The 24284-nt window shown below is 51.2% G+C and overlaps 8 protein-coding genes across 8 annotated transcripts; 5 read left to right on the forward strand and 3 right to left on the reverse strand.

The window, feature by feature from the left end:
• Positions 1-2067: 2067 nt before the first annotated feature.
• On the forward strand, positions 2068-3207 carry ACO1O0_004833 (glycoside hydrolase family 43 protein; the record flags this gene model as incomplete). Its single annotated transcript, XM_083194266.1, has 1 exon — positions 2068-3207. The coding sequence occupies one exon, from the start codon at positions 2068-2070 to the stop codon at positions 3205-3207; it is 1140 nt and encodes a 379-aa protein (XP_083049179.1).
• Positions 3208-4506: 1299 nt separating this feature from the next.
• On the forward strand, positions 4507-6009 carry ACO1O0_004834 (MCT family MFS transporter; the record flags this gene model as incomplete). The annotated part of the gene is made up of 1 exon (XM_083194267.1): positions 4507-6009. One exon carries the CDS (start codon positions 4507-4509, stop codon positions 6007-6009), a length of 1503 nt encoding a protein of 500 aa, XP_083049180.1.
• A 1008-nt stretch (positions 6010-7017) lies between these two features.
• Positions 7018-9195, reverse strand: ACO1O0_004835 (uncharacterized protein; the record flags this gene model as incomplete). The annotated part of the gene is made up of 8 exons (XM_083194268.1): positions 7018-7277; positions 7334-7523; positions 7603-7698; positions 7755-7924; positions 7985-8278; positions 8340-8733; positions 8791-8877; positions 8935-9195. The coding sequence occupies 8 exons, from the start codon at positions 9193-9195 to the stop codon at positions 7018-7020; spliced, it is 1752 nt and encodes a 583-aa protein (XP_083049181.1).
• A 2382-nt stretch (positions 9196-11577) lies between these two features.
• ACO1O0_004836 (GFA family protein) lies at positions 11578-12069 on the reverse strand (the record flags this gene model as incomplete). The annotated part of the gene is made up of 2 exons (XM_083194269.1): positions 11578-11919; positions 12004-12069. The coding sequence occupies 2 exons, from the start codon at positions 12067-12069 to the stop codon at positions 11578-11580; spliced, it is 408 nt and encodes a 135-aa protein (XP_083049182.1).
• Positions 12070-13425: 1356 nt separating this feature from the next.
• Positions 13426-14317, forward strand: ACO1O0_004837 (uncharacterized protein; the record flags this gene model as incomplete). The annotated part of the gene is made up of 5 exons (XM_083194270.1): positions 13426-13596; positions 13779-13866; positions 13927-14020; positions 14090-14201; positions 14273-14317. The coding sequence occupies 5 exons, from the start codon at positions 13426-13428 to the stop codon at positions 14315-14317; spliced, it is 510 nt and encodes a 169-aa protein (XP_083049183.1).
• Positions 14318-15597: 1280 nt separating this feature from the next.
• ACO1O0_004838 (uncharacterized protein) lies at positions 15598-16731 on the forward strand (the record flags this gene model as incomplete). The annotated part of the gene is made up of 4 exons (XM_083194271.1): positions 15598-15743; positions 15800-16069; positions 16134-16629; positions 16726-16731. 4 exons carry the CDS (start codon positions 15598-15600, stop codon positions 16729-16731), a joined length of 918 nt encoding a protein of 305 aa, XP_083049184.1.
• Positions 16732-19591: 2860 nt separating this feature from the next.
• ACO1O0_004839 (uncharacterized protein) lies at positions 19592-20905 on the forward strand (the record flags this gene model as incomplete). The annotated part of the gene is made up of 1 exon (XM_083194272.1): positions 19592-20905. One exon carries the CDS (start codon positions 19592-19594, stop codon positions 20903-20905), a length of 1314 nt encoding a protein of 437 aa, XP_083049185.1.
• Positions 20906-22212: 1307 nt separating this feature from the next.
• ACO1O0_004840 (HAD-like domain-containing protein) lies at positions 22213-22938 on the reverse strand (the record flags this gene model as incomplete). Its single annotated transcript, XM_083194273.1, has 1 exon — positions 22213-22938. One exon carries the CDS (start codon positions 22936-22938, stop codon positions 22213-22215), a length of 726 nt encoding a protein of 241 aa, XP_083049186.1.
• Positions 22939-24284: the final 1346 nt, after the last annotated feature.

Here is a 24284-nt window from a genome sequence, read left to right on the forward strand (position 1 = left end):
TACCATTTACATTCTGTTAAGCCTCAATAATTCCAGTAGAATGAATGGTATACTTCTGGCCAGTCGCGATAGTACCAGCAACTACACTCTATGGCCGACTTGATAAGCAGGCCTTGGAGGATTGCCAAATGGTATTTGTGAGGTAGGAATGAATCAGCCTTTCTTCTAATACTCGTCTAGGCTATCTATGAAAAAGTAGACTAAGAAAAGTAGTATGTCATCAATAGAGTCTACTTGGCGATAACTGTGTGCATAAAGTGCCGGCTGCTGCTTAAGAATGTCCGTTATGCGGGTTGTAAATGTGCGATAGGTACTGGACCACCCCACCAGCTGGTAGAGAATTGAACATTGCAAACTAATTTGAGATTTTTGCATCTTGAACACAGCATACCAGAAGAATCACGAAGCTGTCAAAAGCTTTGCCTCTCTGGTCAAATGTTTCAGCGCGTCCTGCGTTGCCTGATGGTGGGCAATGAACTTTACAAAGTCAAATTTCCTGACCCAGGCCTTCTTCCTTGAATCCAAAACGTCCCACCTTTTTGCTACCTAAGCCAGTCACCACAGCAGAGCGGTTGCCCTCCGTCCTGGGTGGCGGAATCAATGATCTATTTATAGATATTGATATATGCCTCTGGAATGTTGGTCTTCCGAGCTGTCATCATAGGGAAACTCAATTTGTCTAGAAGCCGCTCAGTAGGTTCCGCAGCGCGACCACTTTCGTAGTCACATAATAACCTCTAGCATGCCTTCTAGACTAGCAGCGGGCCTTTGAAAATCCTCTTCCTGAGGAGCGGTGTGAGTATTGTCTAGCCCTCTCAAGATCTTTCGGGGAGCCTATTTGGATACATATTTTGGCTCTCGTCGCCGTTGGCCTTTCCCGCAGCCTTTACAATAAGCCCTTTGAATCTTAAAGCTTAGGCATATATCAATCCTGAGATATTGGTATACATGGTCTATTTCCTCAAGTTGGAGAGAGACCTGTGAGACCTAATCGCTCTACTCTTTATTATCCCATTAGGATAGTGATGTTCCGTGGATCCTTTCTCACAAGAGTTGTAATTGAGTATGCGATATAATCTGATTTTGGTGCAGGCTGAGCTTTCGAGAAAAGCCTTCAATTTGGTCTTCTTCTAGACGCCGCTCAGAGCGACGTGGAAACTTGTCCATATCTTCCCATCTCCTTTACCTTAAGGCGATTTAATACCTTTAGCAGATCGTTGGCGAATTTATGTGACTCTAAGACAAGACCCTTTAGGTACTAGTCTAGCTCTGACGAGGTATGAATTGATTCGTCAAGATTTGATGTCTCATATCTATAATTTCGAGCACCAGCCTATCGCCATTCTAGCCTATCGCTAATTGGTACACATCCTGAGAGGTGGGAAAGCTTCTAGGAAAATTTCTATAAAGGTAATGATGTTGCTCGTCGCACCCAGAGAGGCAAAAAGCTTAGTCACATTAGTGTAACGGCCTAGCTGGGGTGGAGATTGCGACGTGGGGGACGACGAAAAAGTGTGAAGTCGAAGGTTCAACGTTGTCTGAGGTATGAATATGATGGTACCAACGGAAAGCCGCCAGGAAGTTAACCCCGCACCCTGAATTCCAGCTGACGCTCAACCTTATCTTAATTCGTTGGAACCCAATGGAGCTTTCGGGAGGGCTGAGACAGTCGATCCTGTTGAAATGGGAGAGACACGCACCGCATTAGAGCCCAAAGGAAATGAAGCCAATTGATGATTGGCCACATCAATCCACTACGTCGACAGACCATCTATAAGCTGGCCCGAAGCTAATCTTGGAGGCCTATCATTACTTCGTCGAGGTGACGTTGACTGGCGAAGGACGTCATCTGAGACGGGAGTGGCGAGAGATCTTTTCCTTCTGTGCTGGCAGCCATTTTCAAAGCTGCAGCTTCATGGTACTTCTCCAACTTCACCACATCATGTAATCCCCGTCCAGCCCTTGACAGCTTGTTCCATTTCTTCAGGGGGGTCCCTACAAGAGCTCAGCATCGCATTTTCTCTCGATACCTACTTTCCATTCTCCAGGGGCATCAATATCATCAAAATGTCGAACAAGGTCATCGCAGACGGCTCCAGGCCAGATCCCTGGATGGTCGCAGCCAATGATGTCTTCTACCTCACGTTTACACTCGGCAACCGCATCGAATTGTGGGAATCATCTTCGATGGATGACTTCTTCAACCCTCGCAAGTGCCTGGTCTGGCGTCCGCAATCAGGCTCACCGTGGTCTGCCGATATCTGGGCGCCTGAGCTGCACCAGCTCAACGGCATATGGTACATCTACGCCACAGCCTCGAATCCCGGGGTTGGCAATCACGGCCATCGCACCATTGTCCTCAGGTCGGGCAACCAGGATCCCATGATGGAGTCAGCTTGGGAATTCCTCGGCCCGCTCAAGGGCTTGCCCGACCACTTTAGTATCGACGCCACCGTCTTCAGCCCAAACAAGCGAGACCTTTACATCTGCTGGTCTGGATGGCCGCCTCATGACAGCTCAGACTACCAGCAGAACCTGTACCTTACTAAAATGGTCTCGCCCGAAGAGGCCGTTGACTCGTCCAAGTTGAAGCCTGTGTGTATCTCGTGCGCGGATCATGACTGGGAGCGTTTCAACAGCGGAACGCGCGGGATCAACGAGGGCCCAACGTGGGTCAGCCTGCCTGATGGCACATTCTCGGGGATCGTCTACTCGGGCCACGCCAGCTTCACAAGCGAATACAAGCTGGGGCTGCTGCGACTCTCCTCGCCAGACGCAAACCCCATGAATCAAAAGTCTTGGACGAAAAGACCAACGCCGCTACTATTCAATGACCAATCAAACCCTGGGCCATACGCGCCTGGTCATGCTAGCTTTGTGCTCAGTCCGCACCAAGGCGACAACAGAGTGTTCTGCATATTCCATGCCACAGACAAATGGGGCGAGGGCTTTAGCAACCGCAAGGCTAGAATTATGGCGTTAGAACCTAAGGCTTTCGCGCCCAATGCACAGCCCGTGTGTTGCTCCAGCGCCCCCAGCAATCCATCCTGGAAGGGGGCCTCGCGCGATGGTCATCAGAATAAGGCAGCTAAAGCTAAGATGAAGGTTCAGAAATATACCAACAAAGTACCCGAGCCAGTAAGGAAGGCGGTGGGTTCGGTGATAAACATTCCCATGTTGATAGGCATAGTGGGGAGGTTTCTATAAGGTGTATATCCCGCTTAAGATCAAAAACAGTTCATAAGTACAAATTTCCTATGCTATTAATACAAAGTACTCACTATAATCTATATCTTAATACCGCCGTTACGCAGTTTTCATGTATACGTCTGGGAAGTGGAGTCCTTCAAATTAGGCATTTATCAGAACCGCGAGATATATACCTGGCTGTCAGGGTAGCGCGGGATGGCTGGTTCGGATCGGATAGATCCAGGGGGCATGACTTGAAGAAACATAGGACTGGAAGTAGGGAGAAATTGGCCACGGTGATTCTCTTGAATTTCCAACGGCAGCCTGTCTATGCACTAATACTCTGGACGCCAGAAACTCTTCTATATCAAATTCTCCAAACATGTAAGCTCCCCGACTAAGTGAGAGGTGAGTAACAAGACATATAGTGATGATGTCTTTCATCTTTAGCACTTCGGAAAGCAAACAACTGCTTCAGTTATGTAGATGAGTCTGGATTTTCCAGCTCCTACCTAAAAAGAATTTTTCTATACTAGTGGCTTGGGGGCCCGTGTTCACTTGATAAATCCAAGCAGGCCAAATTCCCAGGCGAATATAATGCGGAGACGGTACTGCATCGGGATGGGTGCGTAGCCCGCACAGCGGAAGCCAAGCGCCTTCGCCCCTATGGCCCTTACGAAATCAGTAGTACTACAGTTCAAAGCTGCTCAGCTGTGGGAAAATGCCAGATCGATGCTACGACAGTGAATTTGGCGTCATTTCCAATCTCTGTCTGTAACACAGCCGGCTCCCTAGGCGTGCGAATCCGGCTCTCATGATTTTATCTTCGCCCTCGCCTTGCCCGTGTGATGGGGAAGAAAAAAAAAATCGCCCGCGAAAGGTACCTACCAACGACCACGCAGAGGTGGTGTCCACCTTGCTTGCAGGGGGGTCGGGTGACGCGGGTGTTCCCGTTCTCATCGAGGCAGGGCGCAGGGGTAACGGCTTCAACATGCGGAAGGCCGCGGCCTTGGGGGTCCAGGGGGGGTGTGTGTTGACTGTGTTCTTGCTGGGGGTCCCACCCAACGCTCTTCACTGCAGAGTGATCATTACGAGAAGTAAAGCCCCCGCATTCTAGCGAGGAGCACATAAAACAAACCAGGGCCCCTAAAAGCCTTGGAGTTCTGGAGTACTATGTAAGTGCTTTGCCAAACTCCTCACCCCCACGGACGACATCCCTGCCACCCGTGGTACATGGAGGTTCAGCTGATTCTACCCAGCAGAACCCACAAACTATAGACTTAAAATCACAGCCTCTTGACATTCGAAGCCACAATTATGTGGGAGTCCAAGCAGACCTCGGCCGACAAGCCGGATCCAGACCAGCCCCATCTACCATCGACGGCTGCCATCACGATCGAAAAGAATAATGAGGAAATACTCTCTTCGGATGAGAAATGTGCCGACAACCAGGCAGAACAGGTACCGACACCACCACAGCAACAACGCACCCCTGAACAACCCCCAAATGGAGGATACGGTTGGATCTGCACAGTATGCGTTGCTCTCATCAATGCGCACACATGGGGCATCAACTCCTCCTACGGTGTCTTCCTTGCCCACTACCTCTCCACTGACACCTACCCCGGAGCGACATACCTGCAGTATGCCTTTGTAGGTGGCTTGTCCATTTCGTGCGCTATGCTCATATCCCCGCTGGCGACCTTGTCCACGCGCTACTATGGGACTCACGTCACTCTCTTTTTGGGCAATGCACTTGAGGTGGCTGGCTTGATCGGTGCCTCTTTTGCAACTAGCATATGGCACCTGTTCCTCAGCCAAGGCATTGCCTTTGGTATCGGTATGGGCTTCCTCTTTGTTGGTTCTGTCGGCATCCCACCACAGTGGTTTACCACAAAGCGATCCCTCGCAAATGGCGTCAGCGCATCCGGCTCTGGATTTGGAGGCCTTCTATACTCTCTGGCGGCCGGGGCCATGATCAAGTCTATTGGGATCGCCTGGTGCTTCCGTGTGCTGGGAATTCTGGCCTTGGTAGTAAACTCGATCTGCATCACCCTGATCCGGGATCGGCATAAAATTATTGGCTCCCAGCATTCGGCTTTTGCCACGAAGCTCTTCAAACGTCCCGAGTACCTCCTTCTCAACGGCTATGGCTTCTTCTCGATGCTTGGCTACATCGCCCTAGTTTTCTCCTTGGCCGACTATGGTAGGAAGCTGGGATTGAGTCCCTCACAAGCATCCGTGCTGTCGGCTCTCCTGAATCTAGGCCAGGGACTTGGGAGACCTCCAACGGGATATTTCTCCGACACCATCGGCAGAATCAACATGGCCGGACTGACCACCTTCTTCTGCGCTCTTTTGGCATTTGTCGTCTGGATCTTTGCCAAGAGCTACGGTGTCCTGATATTTTACGCCCTGATCGGCGGTACTGTGACCGGCACATTCTGGGCGACCATCGGTCCGGTTGCCGTCGAGGTCGTTGGCCTTCAGGATCTTCCCTCTGCCCTCAACCTCGAATGGCTCATCATCGTCCTCCCGTGTACCTTTAGCGAACCAATTGCTCTCCAGATTGTTGAAACTACAGGCGATTATCTCGGCGCACAGCTCTTCATTGGGTTTATGTATACCGCTGCGGCGGTGTGCATCTTGTTCCTCCGAGGATGGAAAGTGGGGGAACTTGACGAGATTGCGAGGATGAAGGATGGAAACTCAGATAACGCTAACGATATGGATGTTTCCATGGGGTCGACGAGCGAAGCAGCAAGAATCGCAGGGAGACATGCGATATTAAAACAGTTTTGGGAATGGAGGAAGGTGTGAAAACGGCGGTCGACGATTCTGGGTAACGGCTGAAAAATGGCTACAGAGAGCTGAGAACATTTATGGACCATAAGACAATGACAGGTGGAGTTTGGACATGACTAGCACCATATAAATGATAGAGCTGCATGAATTAGATTTGAAAAATGGATTATGGGCTAGACGTATAAGGAATGATATATGTGAGCGGCCTCCTCGCCAATATATCATGAAAGCACGCCAGGGACCCAGGCGGTCATTGAAAGGGCGGGGCAAGGTTCTTGGGTCTCCCTGCTTTCCATTTCTACCCTCCCCTGTGAAAGCGGTGATACCGATTCGCGGATTTCGGGACGACGGCTTCTCCTCTTGAGTCGGTAACGACGCACAATGTGCCCAAGCGATGATTTCGCGGGCATGCGATTCTCCGCTGACGGAAGTGAGTATTTTATTTTCTCCCCTGCCTTGAGTGACATGAATATCGTAACTACAAAGACCGCCGTCTTGAGAGGCACTAGGTAGAGATAATCTAGAGATTGCAAATCGCAGGGGTGGTATTGCGAGATCAGTAGGGAAGAAGGTGGGACGTACCTAGTAGTAAGCAAATATCCCATTTTGTACCTAAATATGGCATCTCGTGAACATGCCTAGTAAAATCGTCACCATAGGGAATTTGAAGGATTCAAAAGGCCAAAACTCTGACTATACTTACCAAGTATTCTATGATTAGCATCGAAGACATCAATAGCCATGTAGTAGCACGCCCACAGTCACCAACCCGTCGTCCTCCATCTGTAAAGGTTGCCTGCAATTGAAACCACTTTCATCTTTTCCAAGTTAGAGTAAAGAAATTTTATTTCTCGCCCTCTCAGAGTCTAGTCCGTATTCTAACGAATGCCTAGCTCTTCTATTTGAAAACCGACAAACAACCACCACCGAAACACTAAACAACTTTTAGGCCATGTATTGCAATTCTCAAAACCTTCCATCTCTGACCACATTCATGAACTCGTATCAATCGCGCCACAACATCTACGTCTCCTTAGACTCAATCCAAGCGCGCAGGCCCTCAGGATCGCGGCAGTGGAACTTGATACCAGCAGACCACGGAATGGCCTGAGCCTCAGTGGGTGTCGCCGTGTCCGCAATGGCGTCCATCTCGAGCGAGCACTCACGCTCGGCACGGAAGGGAGGGAAGACCTGCTTCTTCTCTTCCTCGCCCAGGGGCTGGCGCTCCCAGGTGAAGAAGTGCAGGAGGAGAACAAGGGTGGAGTAAAGGCCACGGTTAGCCACTACAATAAAGGTTAGCCGAGGGCACTAATACAGAAGTCTAGTCGTCGAAACTTACTGTCAATTCCGGGGCACACACGGCGGCCGCATCCGTAGGTCAAATGGGTAACACCAAGCTTCTTGCCACCGGGCCCCATTAGATCCGTACGACCCTTGCGGCCGTCCAACCATCGCTCAGGGAGGTACTCGTTGGGTCGGTCAAATGCGACGGGATCGCGGTTTCCAGCCATCAGGTTCATGATGACAAGCTACGCGGGGAGAAGAAGAAAAGAAGTCAGCACATATCCGTAGAGTTGGACATATCAGCGTAGATAGCACTGGACGTACCATATCCTTGGGAATCTTGTGGCCATCGTAGCTGGCACCGTCAAGGGTCTGGCGGGGGAATCCAAGACGGACAGGGGTGTAAATGCGGGAGCCTTCCTGTATCAAAAGGTGAGAAATGAATGGCAAATAGCAGGCGTGATGGGGATACGAACGGTATGCAGAGCCTTGACATATTCAACACGGTCGTACTCATGCGGCTTAGGCGCCTCACCGCCGTACACCTCACGGATAGCATCGTAACCGGCCTGCTGGAAGTCAGGCCTGTTGGCCAGGTAGCTGATGATCCACGTAAGGGAGTAGCCGAGGTTGACGCCAGCAGCAACTGTCGATAAACAATTAGTTGGTGATCAAAACGGCACCTGCATGCGAGGTGGAGACTTACTTCCGGTGTAGGAAGCCAGGAGAATCTCTTCGTCCTTCAGTAGGCCCTGGCGAATGATGTTGCCCAGGATGGAGGGGGTCTGGTCGCCGTCTTCAATACGTTGCTTCAGCTCACCAAGCATCTTGTTAATGTAGACCTGCTGCATCCTGCGGTACTCGCGAGCCTTCTCCTCCTTCTCATCAAAAGACCAGCCCTTGATGCCCAGAATCTTTCCAGCTGCGTAGCGGACCCAGAAGGCCGCGCGGAAGGCTGGGATATAGTCACGGGCGGGTGATCCGATGGTACGCTGACGGACTGTGTTGGAGTATGAGTACGTGTTTTATGTCTAGTCCCACCGACAGGGTTAGGCACTCACAGATGTTGGTCTCATTAGTGGCGAGCATCCCGACAATATCGTCATCGAGCGGCGTTCCCATGAGCTGCTCGGAGACCTGGCCAGTACCGAAACGGTGGAGCTTCTCAGCCATGTCGACGGCGGGACCTTGGCTGATTTTGAGGATGTCACCAAAGAGCTTCTTGAGCTTAGGGTGGATGACGGGGGTGTAAACTGGCAGCAGGCGGGGCGCAATCTGGGTTCCAAGGGCCTTGCGGGTTCGGACAAGGCGGTCACTGAAGGGCGAGGTGCCCACTGTCCAGATACCAGAGGAGGCAAAGTCACTGTGGAAGAGCTTGAAGGTCGGACGCGACTGGTACGCGGGACCCTGCTCCACAATGGTCTTTGCAAGAGCCTCGTTGCTGCTAATGATGACCTGTGGTGCCACACATCAGTTGAGTACATTAGGGTTGCGAAGTAAGGGAGATCATACTGCTTCACGCTCACCAAGGGAGACACGAATGACGTCTCCATACTTCTTTGTCCACTCGGAAATCTTGGGGACGTGGCCACCGCTCAACTACGGGAGAGGTTAGATAAAGGTGAGCTGGGTAAGGAGGCACATAACAAGACGAACCTCGAGAAGGTTTCCGACAATAGGAAGCCCACGCGGACCAGGGAGAGAGACGGTATGAGGAGCACCACCAACAAGGCCATCGAAGAACCACACGATGCGGCTAAGGATTTTGCGTCCAGCCTCAAACCCGCTCATGAAGAGAATGGTGAGAGCAACGACGCCACAGGCGTAGATGACGCTGATATCCCGGACTCCATTGATCAGGTTGGAGGTGATGCTGACTTTGCCTTCAGGCTTAGTCGCATTGTAGATGGTATCCATCTCGAAGAATATGAGCAAAAAGGGGTGAAAATGAGAGATGTCGGCCAGGAGAGTCAAGAATCAGCCCCTTGTGTAAACAGGAAAGCTCTGCTGGACAATCTTCACGACGACCTACAATGCTGAGACTTTGCCTGTCTTATACTTCCATCAACCGATATATTCGCCATATGACTCTCGGTCCATCTATCCAAGGTTTCATCCACCACAGGGGGTAGGCCAAGAACTAGGGGCGTGTAACAGTGTAACCCTGCCGCGTTTTCCATGTAAGTCCGTGGATGAACATTCGAGACTGCTTCTTAGCGATACATCCAAGGTACTATGCAGCCACGTGCGCTGTGCTTCCTCTGAAGAAGAAAAAACGTGCCTGGATAGGAGGGATAACCTTGCGAGCTTCCTCTTGGAGCAAGCGATGAGCACCTCCGTGAGTCCTAGATGGAGTCTGAATCCAATGGTCTCCCCAAGTTCCTCGATCAGAGTGCCGAGTCTCACTGCTCCCCAGCCGCTGTAGCCGGTATACATGCCAGTATGGATGCAAGCTTACGTTGTTCAGGTGCCATGTGCTTGTGTTGCAATACGAAGGGGGCACTTCCCTAATTTCCCTAACGGCGGCTCTTAATCCCACCTTTGCCAATGGAAAGGCAACATGTTGAATAGTGTGCTCGTTGACAAGATGCCGCGGATATTACAGCCGCGTATGCTGTGCAGGACGAGAGGCACTGGGACAGTCCGAGTCTGAGATGGTGTGATGAGGCTGCAGATGGCCCAGATGGGCGATGTACCGGATGCAGATCCGGTGGCGGCTAAGGTGGGGAGGTGGCTGTAGGCCGTGGTGTTGGCTTGAAGTTGCCATTGGGCGACTGTCAACTGTCGGACTAGCTGTGTGTCGCCGACTATAGGCTTGCAGGCGCAGCGAAAGCGAAACGAGCCCCATTGAGATCCAGAAGTGGTAAAGATTTTGGACAGTTCGGCCGCTTCGGCTCCAGAGTGAGCGGGCCGGCCGGCCCCAACCGCCTCCGATCCCCGATCAGGGCAACATGGAAGGGATTAACACATAGGTAGATCGGCTCCGACGCCTCCTTTCCACAGCCCGCCAGTGCTCATAGGCCCGTGTGCGGCCTCATGGCATGGATCTATGGCACCATTGCCTAACCCCCACCCTGGGGGCCAGGGCCAGGGCTGTCTAGGGCTGGTTCAGCCGCCCAACGGCGGCAACGCTGATGCAGGTGCATGGGCAAGTGCATGGACATGGGCATGGCATGGCATGGAAATTGCCGTCCATGTCGTATTTGCCTGTCAGCCTTGCCTATGCTGGACCCCATAATGCCGTCGCATCATCTCGCCACGCTTGGCCGTCCCATAGTCCAGGTCCAGGGCTGGCGTCCCCCTCCTGCATCCGATGGAGGATGCACCTCGCGGGGTCTCGACTGGCAGGGCCTGGAATACTGTACAAAATTCTGCATCTCAGGGTCTGCAGCTTTGCTTCTGCGCCCCTACGCCTCTACGCCTCTGCATATCTGCATATCTGCATCTCTGCATCTCTGCATCTCCCAGGGTCAGAATCCCCCTTCGCCCCATTCAGCAGACTCGGCATTCACGGATCAACGCTTCCACGTCAAAACACCAACAAATCCCGCAAAAACTATCTTCATGCATCTCGCTGCAGACACGACGCACGTGTCAGTCATGCCTGCTACTTCCGCCGCGTCCCTGACAGCGGCAGAGGCAGTGGCAGTGGCAGTGGCAGTGGCAGTGGCAGTGGCAATGGCAATGGCAATGGCAGTGGCAGTGGCGGCCTCTCGGCATCGCTTTTGCCTCCGCGAGTCCGTACCCCGTATTATCCAAATCGAGATCATGTATCATTGTGCTATCATATTACATTAAACCTTGACCTTAACATGCATTGACGCACGGATCGTGTAGCCTTCCCACTCTGGCGATCAAGGGCGGAATTCGTTCCATCTCCAAAGTCATCAGGGCATATGGCACAATTCCGCCCATGATCAAGCAATACCCGGACCCCCCGAGCCCCCTGCACCTTCCCAGGTGGTAGACATTCCATTTCTTGCGTTGTGAACATGACAGCGACAGTTTCTCCGACTGTGTTAAACCGACCTCGTGCATTATGAGGCGCTACGGCGCAATGGTCCCTGCGAGAGGAGGAAGAGGACTGAGCTGTGGGCCTCGGGCCGCAAGGCCATCTACGGATACATGCCCACTGTTTGCCGGATCTGGGCATTTCTTGAGCTCTCTGTTCTGAACCGCCAAGCCGAATATTCTTCAATTTCTAGAAAGTCTCTGCATACGAGCCCTGGCAGTGGCGCTACCGTGCATCCCTTAGCTTGGCGTCTAGGGCCTCTGGACGTTCACTCTCTCCAACCTTCCTTAGGCGCCCACATTCTGCGCAGCTCCACCCAGGGCCGGGAGCCAGGAAGGCCGGTTCACAACAAACAGCTCAACCGCGGGCTTCGCATCCTCCAGAGTGTCGGGGCTGTCCATGGTTCCTACTTTGACGATCTTTGTGTTGCCGTAGGTCTCGGTCTCCCGCCACAGCGTGGAGCCGCAGTCACCGCAGAAGAAGGACGTGATCGTCTTTCCACTGTCGGCAGTCTTGGCGAACTTCTTAGGGGTACCCTTGGTCACGGAGAAGCCGTCCGCATCAACGATGATGTTGGTAGAGAATGTGGAGCCCGTGATTTTGTGGCAGTCCAGGCAATGGCACAGGGCCTGGGTTCATGGGGTTAGTTTCGGGCCTCTTGGTAACAGGAGGAGGGTGCTTGGATGGTTGGGGGTTGGGTATTCATTGCTAACCTTAGCCTTGATCTCGCCGGTAGATTTGACGCGGATCGCGCCACAGAGGCAACCTCCTTCAGCCATGATGAATTTTTATTGTGTGCGGAAGCGTGTCTGATTGGATATTCTGGTAGTAGTAAAAAGAGCCTGGAATACCTCGATGTCGAAATTGGGTGCCAAGTTTGGACAAGGCTATTTATACCACTAAACCCAAACAGCCTCTGCCGAGACTTGCCGATCAGAATCGCTCGCACGTCAGCTCCATTGGCGTCCCTTGTGCTATGATCTGTCCGATCTATGTCCGAGGCCTTGCCGCCGTAGTCTAAGTGGGCTTTATCCGTTCATACTAGGACTATTGACGTGATCTACAACGGAGCAGTAGAGTGATCCAATAGGAGGATCCCGGCAGTGGCTCATCCACATCCCCTTGAAAGGTTGCAGGAATGGGCGCTGCTGTGGATCTGGGCTTGGACAGCCTGCAGGGACTGATGAAACCCCGCTCGCCTGGCACCCCCCCCCCCCCCCCCTCCTTAGCCAGTGCCAGGTCCATCCATCTTGTCAACTGTCATATACATGACACCCACGAGGGAACGTGGCATCTGTACTTAAATCGGGGCCATAATTCACGCACAACGCACCTTCGAAGCTCGGTATTTGCCCCCTTCGCCATCTGCCATCCCGGGTTCACCTTGTAAAAGGGAGCACGGTAAGAACATATATTGAGTAATATTGCTTTTCAGCTTCTACTATTTATCCCCAAAGCATATACTAAATCTAGGCCACAAATCTCTGCCAATATATTATGCAAAAGAATGATAATACCTGACAGGCCCCAACACGTAAAATATTAATCATCAATATATTAATAAGGCGGAGCAACGCGGAACACCGCCGCCACCGCAGCATAAGCCTTGCATATATCCATACAGGGAGGCCCACAAGTCTATGAATCCTATATTCTCGCAGACTGTCCTACTGTCGCCGCCCTGCCGTATTAACCAGGGTAGGCCAAACTTCGTCTTCCGTATGCCCGATACTTCCATGTTCACACTCTGCTAAAAGCTGCCACAGGGGACAACAGGGCCCACTCACAACATTCTACGCTCTTTGACAACTTGTCCATGTGCTACTGTTACGGCCACCCCTTAGATACCAGTCTACCTGGTTCAGGGATGTAGCCGACGCTTCAAGATACACAGACTACACTCCCAATGAGTAACGCAAACTTCTCCTTCCCTTGATGATGTTTAAAAACACCTCTAGTGCATGTCATACGGCCTACAATGCGACCGGCCTGATCGGAGCCGACTGGAAATGTAACGCAGCTAGATGGGGATTTAAACTCGTACATGGACGGTACCGTGGAGGGTAGCATTGCAGCCGTTACAGAAACACTCGTTCACCCGCGTAGGAAAATCTTTCCACGTTTGTTCTTTCACCATGCGTTTTTCACACGTCTTCTCCGGCCTGCTGGCTTTTTCCCTCGGGACTTCTGCTGCTCCCTCCCGTCCCCAAAAACCTTCCCACTCTCTCCTCCAATGGACCCCTCCCCCGGCGGTTCCAGAGCTGGTGCCAGCGTTCCAGGCCAAGATTGACTGGGACCTGGACAATGTGAGCACATCGTTTGACACTTCTCAACTTTCCTACTTACCATTGTTCCCATAGAACCACACGATTCAGACGCCGTCGGGTCTTCGTGCTAGCTGGTGGAGTCGCGAGTACGTTTATCCTCCTTGTCCTGGCAGTCAATCGAGCTAATACTATTTGTCAGGGGCTACTGGTACGATACAAAGGGCCGACAATTTGGTGTCATCCTTCGCGCCAATGACGATGGCATTGTCACTCCTGGAACAACTCCTGGGACCGAATTTCTCGAGCTCCGTGAGTAGCCCGAGCCAAGATAAAAGACGGATTGTTTTACTAACAATGATACCATCCAAGTCATCAACTATGTTGTGAAGCTTGATGACGGCTACTGGGCCTACGTAACGCATAGGGGAGGTGCCATTGTGCGCCAGTATCAGAACGGTGTTGTGTATGTCTCCCCGGATTCTCCAAGCGTTGACCGCTGGCTGTATTTCTGTTTACTAATATGACGGTTTAGGCGCGTCGAGACCGATTCCCCAAAGTACGACTGGCTCAACCGAATTGATTTCACGGCACCAGGAACGTTTAATAAGACGGAGGTTATGACAGTCAACCACTACTTCCCTAATGTGAGTGTATATAAAGGGAACTATAAGGGGGACCTAAGAAATCCAGACACTAATACATATATCCTAAACAGCGCAATAATCTACCGAACGGCCTGCCAGACACGATTAGACATTGAAGTGCCAGGTATTAGTAATCGGATGTTGTTGGAATAGAATTTCGGCAGGGTCGTCGAATCTCGAGATCGGGTGGGGCTTGGAGACCGTGCCACACTGCCAGGAGCGGGGAAACAGTGCACTGTACGTGCACAGTGCCCAAAACCGAAGACATGATAAGAAGAACAACCCCTTAATGCCTCCAATTGTACAATTGTCGGCTTTTTAAAAATTACAGATGCTAGAGGCTACCTTGCCGGAGCATCCCTTATTTCCTGGGGAGGAGCTCAGCTTCCCATGTGTCGTGGCCACCAAATATGTACCATATACAATAGGTAGCTAGTTTGGGAAGGTACTTAGGTACCTTAATGAAAATGTGTGCACCGCCTCCCACAGCGCGATGCATTGCAACATCGGCTCCGCCCTCGGTTTCGGGTTGCGCCATGATGTCGGTCTGAAATTTCCACCAACGAGCTGTTGCAGAGCAGACGCATGGCCTCCTCGAGTCCCGTCTCCCACGAGGCGAGAAAACACGTGTGAGAAATACTACCATCCTCCTGCTTATGCCGTACCGGGAACTGGGTACTGGGAATGCTATTTATTATGTTGCTCCATGGTGACTAAGGTTGGTGTAGGTACTCTAAAAGTGACGAGAATAAAAGTAGGAAACATCATGTGGGGCCTGGCAACTATCATGCATTCCGAAACTGCGCGGCTGCATATAACTTTGGTCTTTAGTAATACGACAACGAGATCGTTTATAAGAAGCTATTGGGCGGACATTATTACACAGAACGGAGTAATACTCGCAAACGAGCTACGGCCTTCGGGGACAAGAAGCACTGTGTGTAGGGTAGGTGGACATAGACATTGACTGGAACACACGCAGACTCGCAGACTCCCTACTCTTGGCACCGTATCGCCTGCAAGCCTTGCTCCATCATAGGCATGGCCTATCATTGACATGCCATCACCTGGCGAAAGTCAAAAGGCGGACAACTCTTCGGCAATTATGCTTAAACAATTAAGTCTGAGTAGCGCCCGTCTGTTTTGCGCTATTGCGGAGACAAAAATTGGGTCTGTCATCATTATCTATGGCTCTGGGGCGAGTCCTCCCCTGTCTACCAACTTCTCAAGCGTTTCCGAATCCAGTAAATCGTGGCTTGAGCCGTATCGCGCGTGTTCTCTCCAACAGAAGCCCACTTCACGTTCAAAAATAATTACCATGGTCGCAATTTCCCCCAGTTTCCTCGCACGTTGATTACCCCTCAACTCGTCCTTCTACCTCCATCGCATCGTAGCAATGCGCGCCTCTGAACCCATCTACACGCTTCTCTTCCTCGCAAGCCTCGGCAGCTGCCAGAGCAGCAGCGACGAGGGCAAATACGCCAATTTGCGGCCAACTAACATCACAGGATTGGCCTACTTCTATTACCCATGGATCGGATCGTACGTGGATGAAGCTCCCCGCCCTGACCGTAATGCTGGCTTGCTCACCAACCTAGGTACTACAACGGCACTACAACGATCCACATCGAGCCCGAAGATTACGATGACGAGACCGAGTGCGACACATTTACCAATGGAGAGCCAGTCGAGGTCTCCTACGAGGACTCTGTCCTCGGCATCCTCGCATCCGACCGCTACTACAGTGACCCTCACCCGTTCGAGTGGGTGTTGAGATACTACGATAAAACTACCAACATTACACCAACCAACTTTGCCAGCGGAAACAGTCCTGTGAATGATATCGAGACCCTCCAATCTTTGGATGAGTGAGTGCCCCCCACCGAGGACCGTAAATGAAACCATCGCTGTACTCACGGAATGCACCCATAGCATGGCCGGGTTCTACAGCTACGATAATGACGGCCCTGTCTGGTGGAAGTATGATACCACCCTCGTCTCCGACCTAGTGTATGCCTTCTCCGGCTTCTACAACTCCTCCAAGGATGCCGGCGACCTCGGGCCCATCTCTTTTAACTACTCTTCCTGTCACTCGTCAGAGCCCACCTTGTGGGGGGGCTACTTCCTAGGCCCTGACCACGACGTCGATGGTCTTAATGGCGCCTCGCACCCGAGAATCAGCGGGCGCTTCGACAACAGCTCTGTGTTTTTGGAGATCACTGGCACGTTCAAGGGGGTCGGGTACACCGACGACAAGAACGACGAATCCACTCTCGGCGGAGCCATCAGCATCCGCTTCGTGGGGCAGATTGACGGGGACAGATCCGATGACATGATCCCTACTCACAATGACACGCCGCTGTGGAACCCCACGCTGGGGTACTCGACGATGTTGTTTGATAATTACGGCTACAAGTCTGTGCCTGCGGTACGCACGTGGGCATATAGTCTCGGGCTGCTAGGTATATTCGCATGGGTTTTGTAGTAGATGGCTATGCTTTACGTTTATACTTGGCTTCCACAGCGCTAGTTATAATACTAATTGGGATCATGTCTCGTAACTTATGGGGGCACCACAATGGGTACACTGAATGAACTTGCGCCTCGAACAATCTCTGCCTGTGTTTAATTTGAGCAGATGCCCAGTCTTTGGCTCTTTACAAATGGCACCAGATGTTGCAAGCGGTCAGTATTAGTGCTAGATGTACTGCCAAACTGTCAAGCAATGGAGGCGGTAGAATAGCCGAATGTTTTTAGGGTATATAACAGCAGGACTGACTGCCTTCACTGGAAGAAATGGTCCAAGCCTACTACAGCAGAGACCCTCATTTTTGTGATCTTTATTTCCACTCAGAAACCACCATAAGCGCGGCTGAAGGACGTGGCACCTGTTGAGCTATTGTCGAGACGCAGAGAGAGAATATGAGTCCAACAGCTTAAGTATTGGCAATTTGAGCTACGGGAGCTACGCTCCTGTTCCGGTCGATACCTTCGCACCCGCAGCTTTGCTTGATGGGCACCTCCACTTTCCCAAGAACCTCTATCATAGAATTCTAACGGCTAACATCGCCTATAAGGCGTCGATTAGGGAGCCCTTTTACCAGAGCCCCGAAGATACTAAGAGTACCTAAGCAAGGCCCTCCCGAAAGGCATACCTTCAAAAAGGAGCTGACTGGTTGAGTTTCTGTTGTCGGATACACTGAAGTAAATGTTGGGGTAAAACTGACAAACTCATAGCACGTATGTTGGATTGCTGGGTGAACATTGACATATCATGGCATTCTGCTCTAAACTGTTAATAATGAATTCATGCGAGCTGAAGTATTACCAAGGTTTCAATTGTAACCAGGTCGTGTTAGATTCCCTATCTCGAGAGCTAGAATAAAAAAATTCAATCAATATCTCCTGGACGAGTACAGTATGAATCAGCACAGATATTTGTTCTTAGATTCCCTCCTATCGGGAGACCCGGTACCCAAAAAATACCATTTGCTCCAGCCAGGCTGCTGAGCTATAGGTAGATGGATGCTGATCATATTCATATAAGGGGTACCATTGGAAATTTCTCCGCCCTTGATTCCCCCATGACCATCTATGTTGTTGCACTTATTCAAAATGGCCTGGATGGCGGCGGCAATTGTCTTTCTGTTAATATAGTAGTGTTGGCTCTCGGGTTAATGCCTTCTAATCGTCTATATATATAAGACTTGGGGACTACTAACCTTTTAGCAGATGTGTCAGGGTGCTTAGGCAGTCCTAAAATTGAGATCTCGGCCTTGCCATGCGTGCAGACTTGGGCATCATAATTTCCGGGTATGAAGACCGTCTCGCTGTGTAGCTAGAGCTAGTTGATGCACCATTGAACATCTTCGCCCTGCACGACCACCTCATATTAGTTCTAAATGTCGGGAAACATCTGTGGGGCAGCTTACTGAAGCATTGGGTCTAAGACCGCCGCAAGCAGGCCACTCGCCTGGGAATCGACCTGGTCCTAATAATGGGGCTTCTTGACGGGAGCACCAAGGCCCATCGGCATGAGGGCAAGGAAGCCAGGGGCAGCTGTGATCTTGACCACGATATCTTACGAAAAGAAAAGAAAGGATTTATATGTGAGCTGTCAAATCTGCGGTATAGAGTAGGTACCTTGTAACTAAAAAGAATGGACGAGCTGTGTATGCTTTGCGAGTACGAATAACTAGGGAGGAAAGCAAAAGGGAGAAACCGTTGTCGCACTTGAGAAAAGTCGAGCAATTAATAAGGGTTGGTAGTGATCATGTATGTGATAAAGGCGCGTTGGTTGTACCCGATCCCTACCTGGCCAACAACAAACACAGGGAGGGTAACACAGGCCAACGACCTTTGACGGGCCAACGGCCCAAACGTAGCAGCCTAGGAAAAATATCGCGGCACGGGAACACCCTATTTGCTCTTGTTTGATCAAGTTTTGATGATCCCTGGACGACCCCCCTATAAATAACAACGCCACCAACTGGGCCGCGTGCGGGCGACGCTCGAAATAATGTAGGATTTTATGCAATTAGCAACATTTGATATAATGGATACAACAGTGAATTGGCCGGGTTCATGGTAGACACCGGCAAGCCTCAAGGGGCAGCGTACATCTATCATGTGCTACCTCGTACGAATATTGGTCTTTAAAGTATGGCCGTTGTATTATCAGCATATGGCCTTGTAATAGCACCTAGCACCTGCTGCCTGTCAGAATCGCCATACTTTCAACAGACTACAGTCTCATGCCAGTCGTAAATAAAACTTGATCCAATCCCGGTATGGGGCCACAATCGCCGGAAAGTCGACCCCCTCCGCCCCGGACTCTCCGGACTCCCCAGAGCCAAGTTAAAATTGCGTAGTAGATGTGAGATCAGGGTTGTAAACTAGTGCCATGAACACCTAGTAGTAACGCACTCTAGGGTGTTGGAGGGGTTCCGGAAGAGTAGAATGGTATGAGATCTCTGATGACGCACCGGTTATAGTTCACCATTGGTAGGATTATGTTTAGTGTGGCCGAGTTGGCAAAAATTTGGGCCCAAATCAGAATCGGAGCCTCGCGCGCCATTCTCCATGGAGAAGTTCCCCAGAATCTCCAATTCGTACCCTCGCAAGAAACTCTCCGTTTGGAGCGCTTCCCGTAGCGTTTCATCCAGATTAAGAAAATCCCCCCCACCGGCAGTTGAAACACCCCGAAACGTGCCGTCTTCTGGGCCTTTGACATTTCCCCATGATGAAAATCGCATCAATCACAGCTGTGCATCAGAAACTATACAAATACTGCCCGATAGGCAGAAGATGGCAGAAATGTAAAGGACTCAACACTCCCGACTGCTCTCACTGCCCCGTCGCTCGTCAAGCTTACCAGCTCCAGATTCGCCATGGCTCGATACACGCTCCCAGCACTGGGTCTCATCCTTTACTCCCTCCCTGGTGGCCAGGCCGCTCCACAAGGGACTCGTGTCAGAGACGCCGTCGCCCCGCCAGCCAGCTACACGGCTAACCCAGACATTGGTCCTGGTGGCGACGTCTTCAAGGACTCAGCGCACTTCCGCGTCTACGGCAACGATGGCACCGACGCTGACAATGCACTCGCCATGCTCGAGGCTGCGCATGAGTGCTTCATCGATACCCTCGGGTGGCGCTCCTCCGGCCTGTCTTACAACCCCGGCGGCGACGATGGGCCCTACTACAAGACCAACGTCTACTCAGTCCCCATCCTCGAAGGCGCCGCTGGTGTGATGCACTCTGACGCTGCTACCGGCATGGCCTGGCTCGAGGTCGTCCAGGACTACCTCGCCATCCCCGGCGTCACCATCCACGAGTACGGCCATGGCGTACACTACCATCAGCGTTCCTGGGTGGACCAGAGCGCCACGGGTGCCTGGTGGGAGACGTTTGCCAATTGGTTCGCCGACACATACAAGACATCCAATCTTTGCGCTGCAGCACGAGAAGCCCATGGGCAGCCCACAGGTGACACCGAGATTGAACTGGCCAAGGTCATCGGCGACTCGTTCCAAGTCCTTGTCGATGGATCCGTCGACAGCGGCAACTACTATCAGGCCTGGCCCTTCCTCACATACCTGACGTCTAATCCGGATGGTTTTGGGGGTCTTGGCCAGGATGCCCTCCACCAGATGATGTTGCAGTACGCAGAGAACAGCAACGAGACGCCCTTCCACACACTCCAGCGAGTAGCAGGCAATGCGACAGCCTCGCAAGTTGTCGGCCAGTACTGGGCGCACATGGCATACGTCGACATTGGCCACCCCCAGGCGCACGAGGTTTTCCTAAGCCAGCGCTCCGGCCTCAACTATGACAATGTCGAGTTGTCCGGCGATGGTACCTACACGGTCAAGTCTGGCCGCGGACCGCAGTACATGGGCGCCAATATTATCCCGCTGAAGGCCAGCAGTGGTAGTGTCAGCGTTGATATTACAGCCAGCTCTGCGTACTCGGCAACATTGGCTGTTATGGGCTCAGATGCGGTGCGATATACGGCTGTGGATGAATCGGGGTCGGTTGAAGTGGCGGACGGTGAGGAGGTCAGCCTGGTTGTTGCAAACACGCCTTCAGAGCTGATACAGTATGATCCATTTGACCTCTCTTCAGAAGTTACGCAGCCACTGGACTATTCTTTTACGTTATCCGGAGGTACGGTTGCCACTGCGGCTAGGAATGTTGTGGGTTGAGATTCTGAAAATTGTCCATCATGACTCTCTTATATAATCCCACCGTGCAGAGATATAATATAGTCGGTAATGACTCTATCGTCTATGAAGGCTTTTTATAGGACGGACTCCTTTCCTAGAGGCAATTGCGTGGCGTGTATTAGGTCTCTGTAAGGTATAAAGATCTTCCTTCATTTTCTAGAAGATTTTGATCGCTTAGAAAGGCATATATGTTCTATCCAGAGCCTACCTTTCACCATCTCTAAACACATAAGTTACCTGCCTAAGTATGGATTCGTGTTTGTTTCTATAAAAGGGCAAGACTACATAATACTACTTAGGGTTTGCGTCTATATAAGGCAAGATTTAAGAGTATATATGACTAATTTAGGTACATATCATCTTTTGTAACAAAGCAGTAAAATTTAAAGATAACTTTGCCTACCCTATGCAGTTGCCCTCCGCGTATATTTCATGACGTTATAGTACAGCGTGATAATACATTTCCTAGTGGTTACCATTACATTGCAGCCGAGACTGCTGAATCCCCCTTAAAGCCATGGCCGTAATCACCCCCCTGCTTCCAATCTTAAGTGCCTCTTTGCCGTATTGCCACAGCCAAACACGTTCCCAGCCACCGTCCAATTGCTGGGACTCAAGAACGGTATCCAAGTCCCTGTCGTTAGACAGACCAAGCGCCTGTGCGCTCAAGAGGCGTAGGGCCGCGCCGAGAGTGTCTTTGTCGCATCCCATGCGCCCATTCACCTCCCTGCCGAGGAGAGTACGCATCTCCTTCAAGGCGGCGTCTCCAGGGCATCTAGCGCAGAGGTCTGTCAAGATGTAGAGGAACCAGTCTGGGTTCACATAGTAGCGACTCCCCAGTAGATACGCCTTGGTTCTCAGCAAGCGGCAAAGATAACTATGCGTCCTTGCGAGGTCTTGCTGGCGTCCGTTGATGTAAAAGAATCGGAACACGTTGGCGCATATAACGTGGCAGAGACGGGGTCTAGATTCCTCTAACCAAGTCTAAGTATGGTATTAGTGTAAGAGCCAGAAATAGGATAGAGCAAGAGCACGCACGCATGGCAGCCCGTCAGGATTTGTATGAGAGAGAATCAAGCGCATTGCGGCCTCCTTGTCTTCAGAAGGGACATTGTCGAGCACTGACATTGCCAACGACGTGGTGTCAGCGTCGTTCGGATATCTGGTCTCAGCAAACACGGGGTCCCCGATGAAATAATTCCATATGGGCCCCTTCTTCTCGAGGGTAACTAGGCTTCTACAATGGGTTTAGTCTTTTGCCCCCCAGCTTTGCAAGAGTGTGAATCTCACCTGTCGCCAGTATTCTGGAGTATCAGAAGCTGCGAGTAGTTGTCTGGCTGTGACTCGCCCGTGTTTATTTCGCAGAAGTGAGCTTTGGCATGTCGCCGCAGGTATTTTTTGCCGCGTGCGATCGGATCTCCGATGAGGTTATGCAGCATGGCGATTGCAGAGTCTGTTTCTTCAAAGAGAATGGACCTGAACCCCAATGAGCGTGCAGCAACGACATTCTCTAGTCTGTTGTCGACAAAGATGCAGTTCTCGGGCTCCTCATTGACCTGCTCCAGAAAATTGATATAGGCTGCACAATCAGGCTTTCGCAGGTGTGCTGTCGAAGACGCATGAAACTCGTCAATGATGCCCCAATCGTGAATAGTTTGGTGAAGATGGCGGAACTCTGGTCCAGGAATGTTTGACAAACAATAGACCTTGAGCGACGGGTGGCACTTTTTCAGCACACGGATGGCGTCGATGAAGGGCAGGTTCGGTCGCAGGTCGGCCATCATCTGCGCCAGGGTTGCTGCCCACTTGGCTTCATCGAATTGGAGATGGGTAGTGACTGCTTTGTTGCACTGCTCTCGAGAGATGAGGCCTCGCTCATAGTCATGCCACCATGGTGTTTCGAGGCCATTTTGTACCTGACGACGGGACAAGCCAGAGTTGTTAGGCGGGGAGTAGGAGGCCAAGACGCCCCCAAGGTCCAGGACCAGGGATGTATATGTTCTAGAAGCCATTGTGTTGGAAGTTATTGAGTTGCGAGCAATTCCCGAATGATTGGGAGCTCGTGGCACTTTTCCCTTTATATAACTTTCTGGGGAGGGTGTCTAGAAGTTCGGGTCTTGAGCAGGGTCTTGGCGAGCTACGGGTACCAGCTTCTCCATGGGGTATCATGGACCATGGCTGAGTTCACTTCGGAAATGGTCTGGAATTGCTAGGACCCTGGTGTCGGGTATTAATTCTCTGTTATTAATCTTTTTTTTTTTTCGTTATTAATCCGCTGTTATTAATCCACGGAGCCATAATATCACAACTCACAACCATATCATTCTTTCCGCTGTGGAGACTTCAAAGCATCACCAGAGCCTCTTCTGGCATGCTGTCATGTTTCAGGTGCACGAGCCTGTCAACCACCATTACCGAGCACTCGTAACAGCGCAGAATTCGGGCGCCAAGAGATCGAGGGAGCCGCGCTGCTGGGTTGGAACCTCCGATGGGAAATTGCCGTTAGCCTTGACCACGTAGATCTGGTCCATTCACTCCGTCCATATAAACGAGGAAACTTGGAGAGATCAACGTCGCACCCCGGTCTCGACCCGAAACCGTGTCAGCGGGCAAAAAGCCGATGCCTGGACCCTTTAGATTTGAGACAGAAGCTTTTCCAGCTCGCCTTAGCGCAGTTTCCGCGGTCCTGGATTCAAGCACAGAGCAAGAGTGGGTGGCAAGCTGGGCCGCGCCTTTAATATGAACATTGTACATGAGGAGATCTACTCGTATTCCGGTAGTAATAAATCACTATTCAGCTAGTGGATCCCCACTTTGCGCGTACCCCGATGTACCTCGAACCAAAATATAGTACAGATAGTATAACATCACAGGACCACAGCAGCACTATAAGCGCTACCTAAGGGATAATGTAGTTCATGTGATTAATGCATGGGCTCGGCTTCTGTATACGAGCAGCTTGATTGATGAGAAGGCATATGCGATAACCCTACGGTCTTACGATGCTGTACAGATAGTGGCCTGCGAAATGCGATGCTGCTCTGGCGTTCCGTACCTCCTGTTCGTACTAGGTAAGGGCACGAGTACATGGAATGTACGAATACGTGTGGATTCACTGGCCGAATAGTGATTTATTACTGTCCGAATAGACCTACTCTTCTATTGGCAGGTGTTGTTATGTACATATATTTGTCACACCATGTAAATTATGACCTGGTACCGAAACCTGTCTCAGCGGAATATAATCATCATTGGTGAGACGGCCCGTTAGATATCGGAGGCTTGACTGGGGTGTGTTCTGTATGCTTGCTTTTTGCCATGGGAGCTCGTGGCCGAAAAACATTTTTCACATGTCGAG

The sequence above is a fragment of the Amphichorda felina genome (genome assembly GCF_050947745.1).
Source record: "Amphichorda felina strain 45539 chromosome Unknown scaffold_5, whole genome shotgun sequence".
Classification (NCBI taxonomy): Eukaryota; Fungi; Ascomycota; class Sordariomycetes; order Hypocreales; family Bionectriaceae; genus Amphichorda; species Amphichorda felina.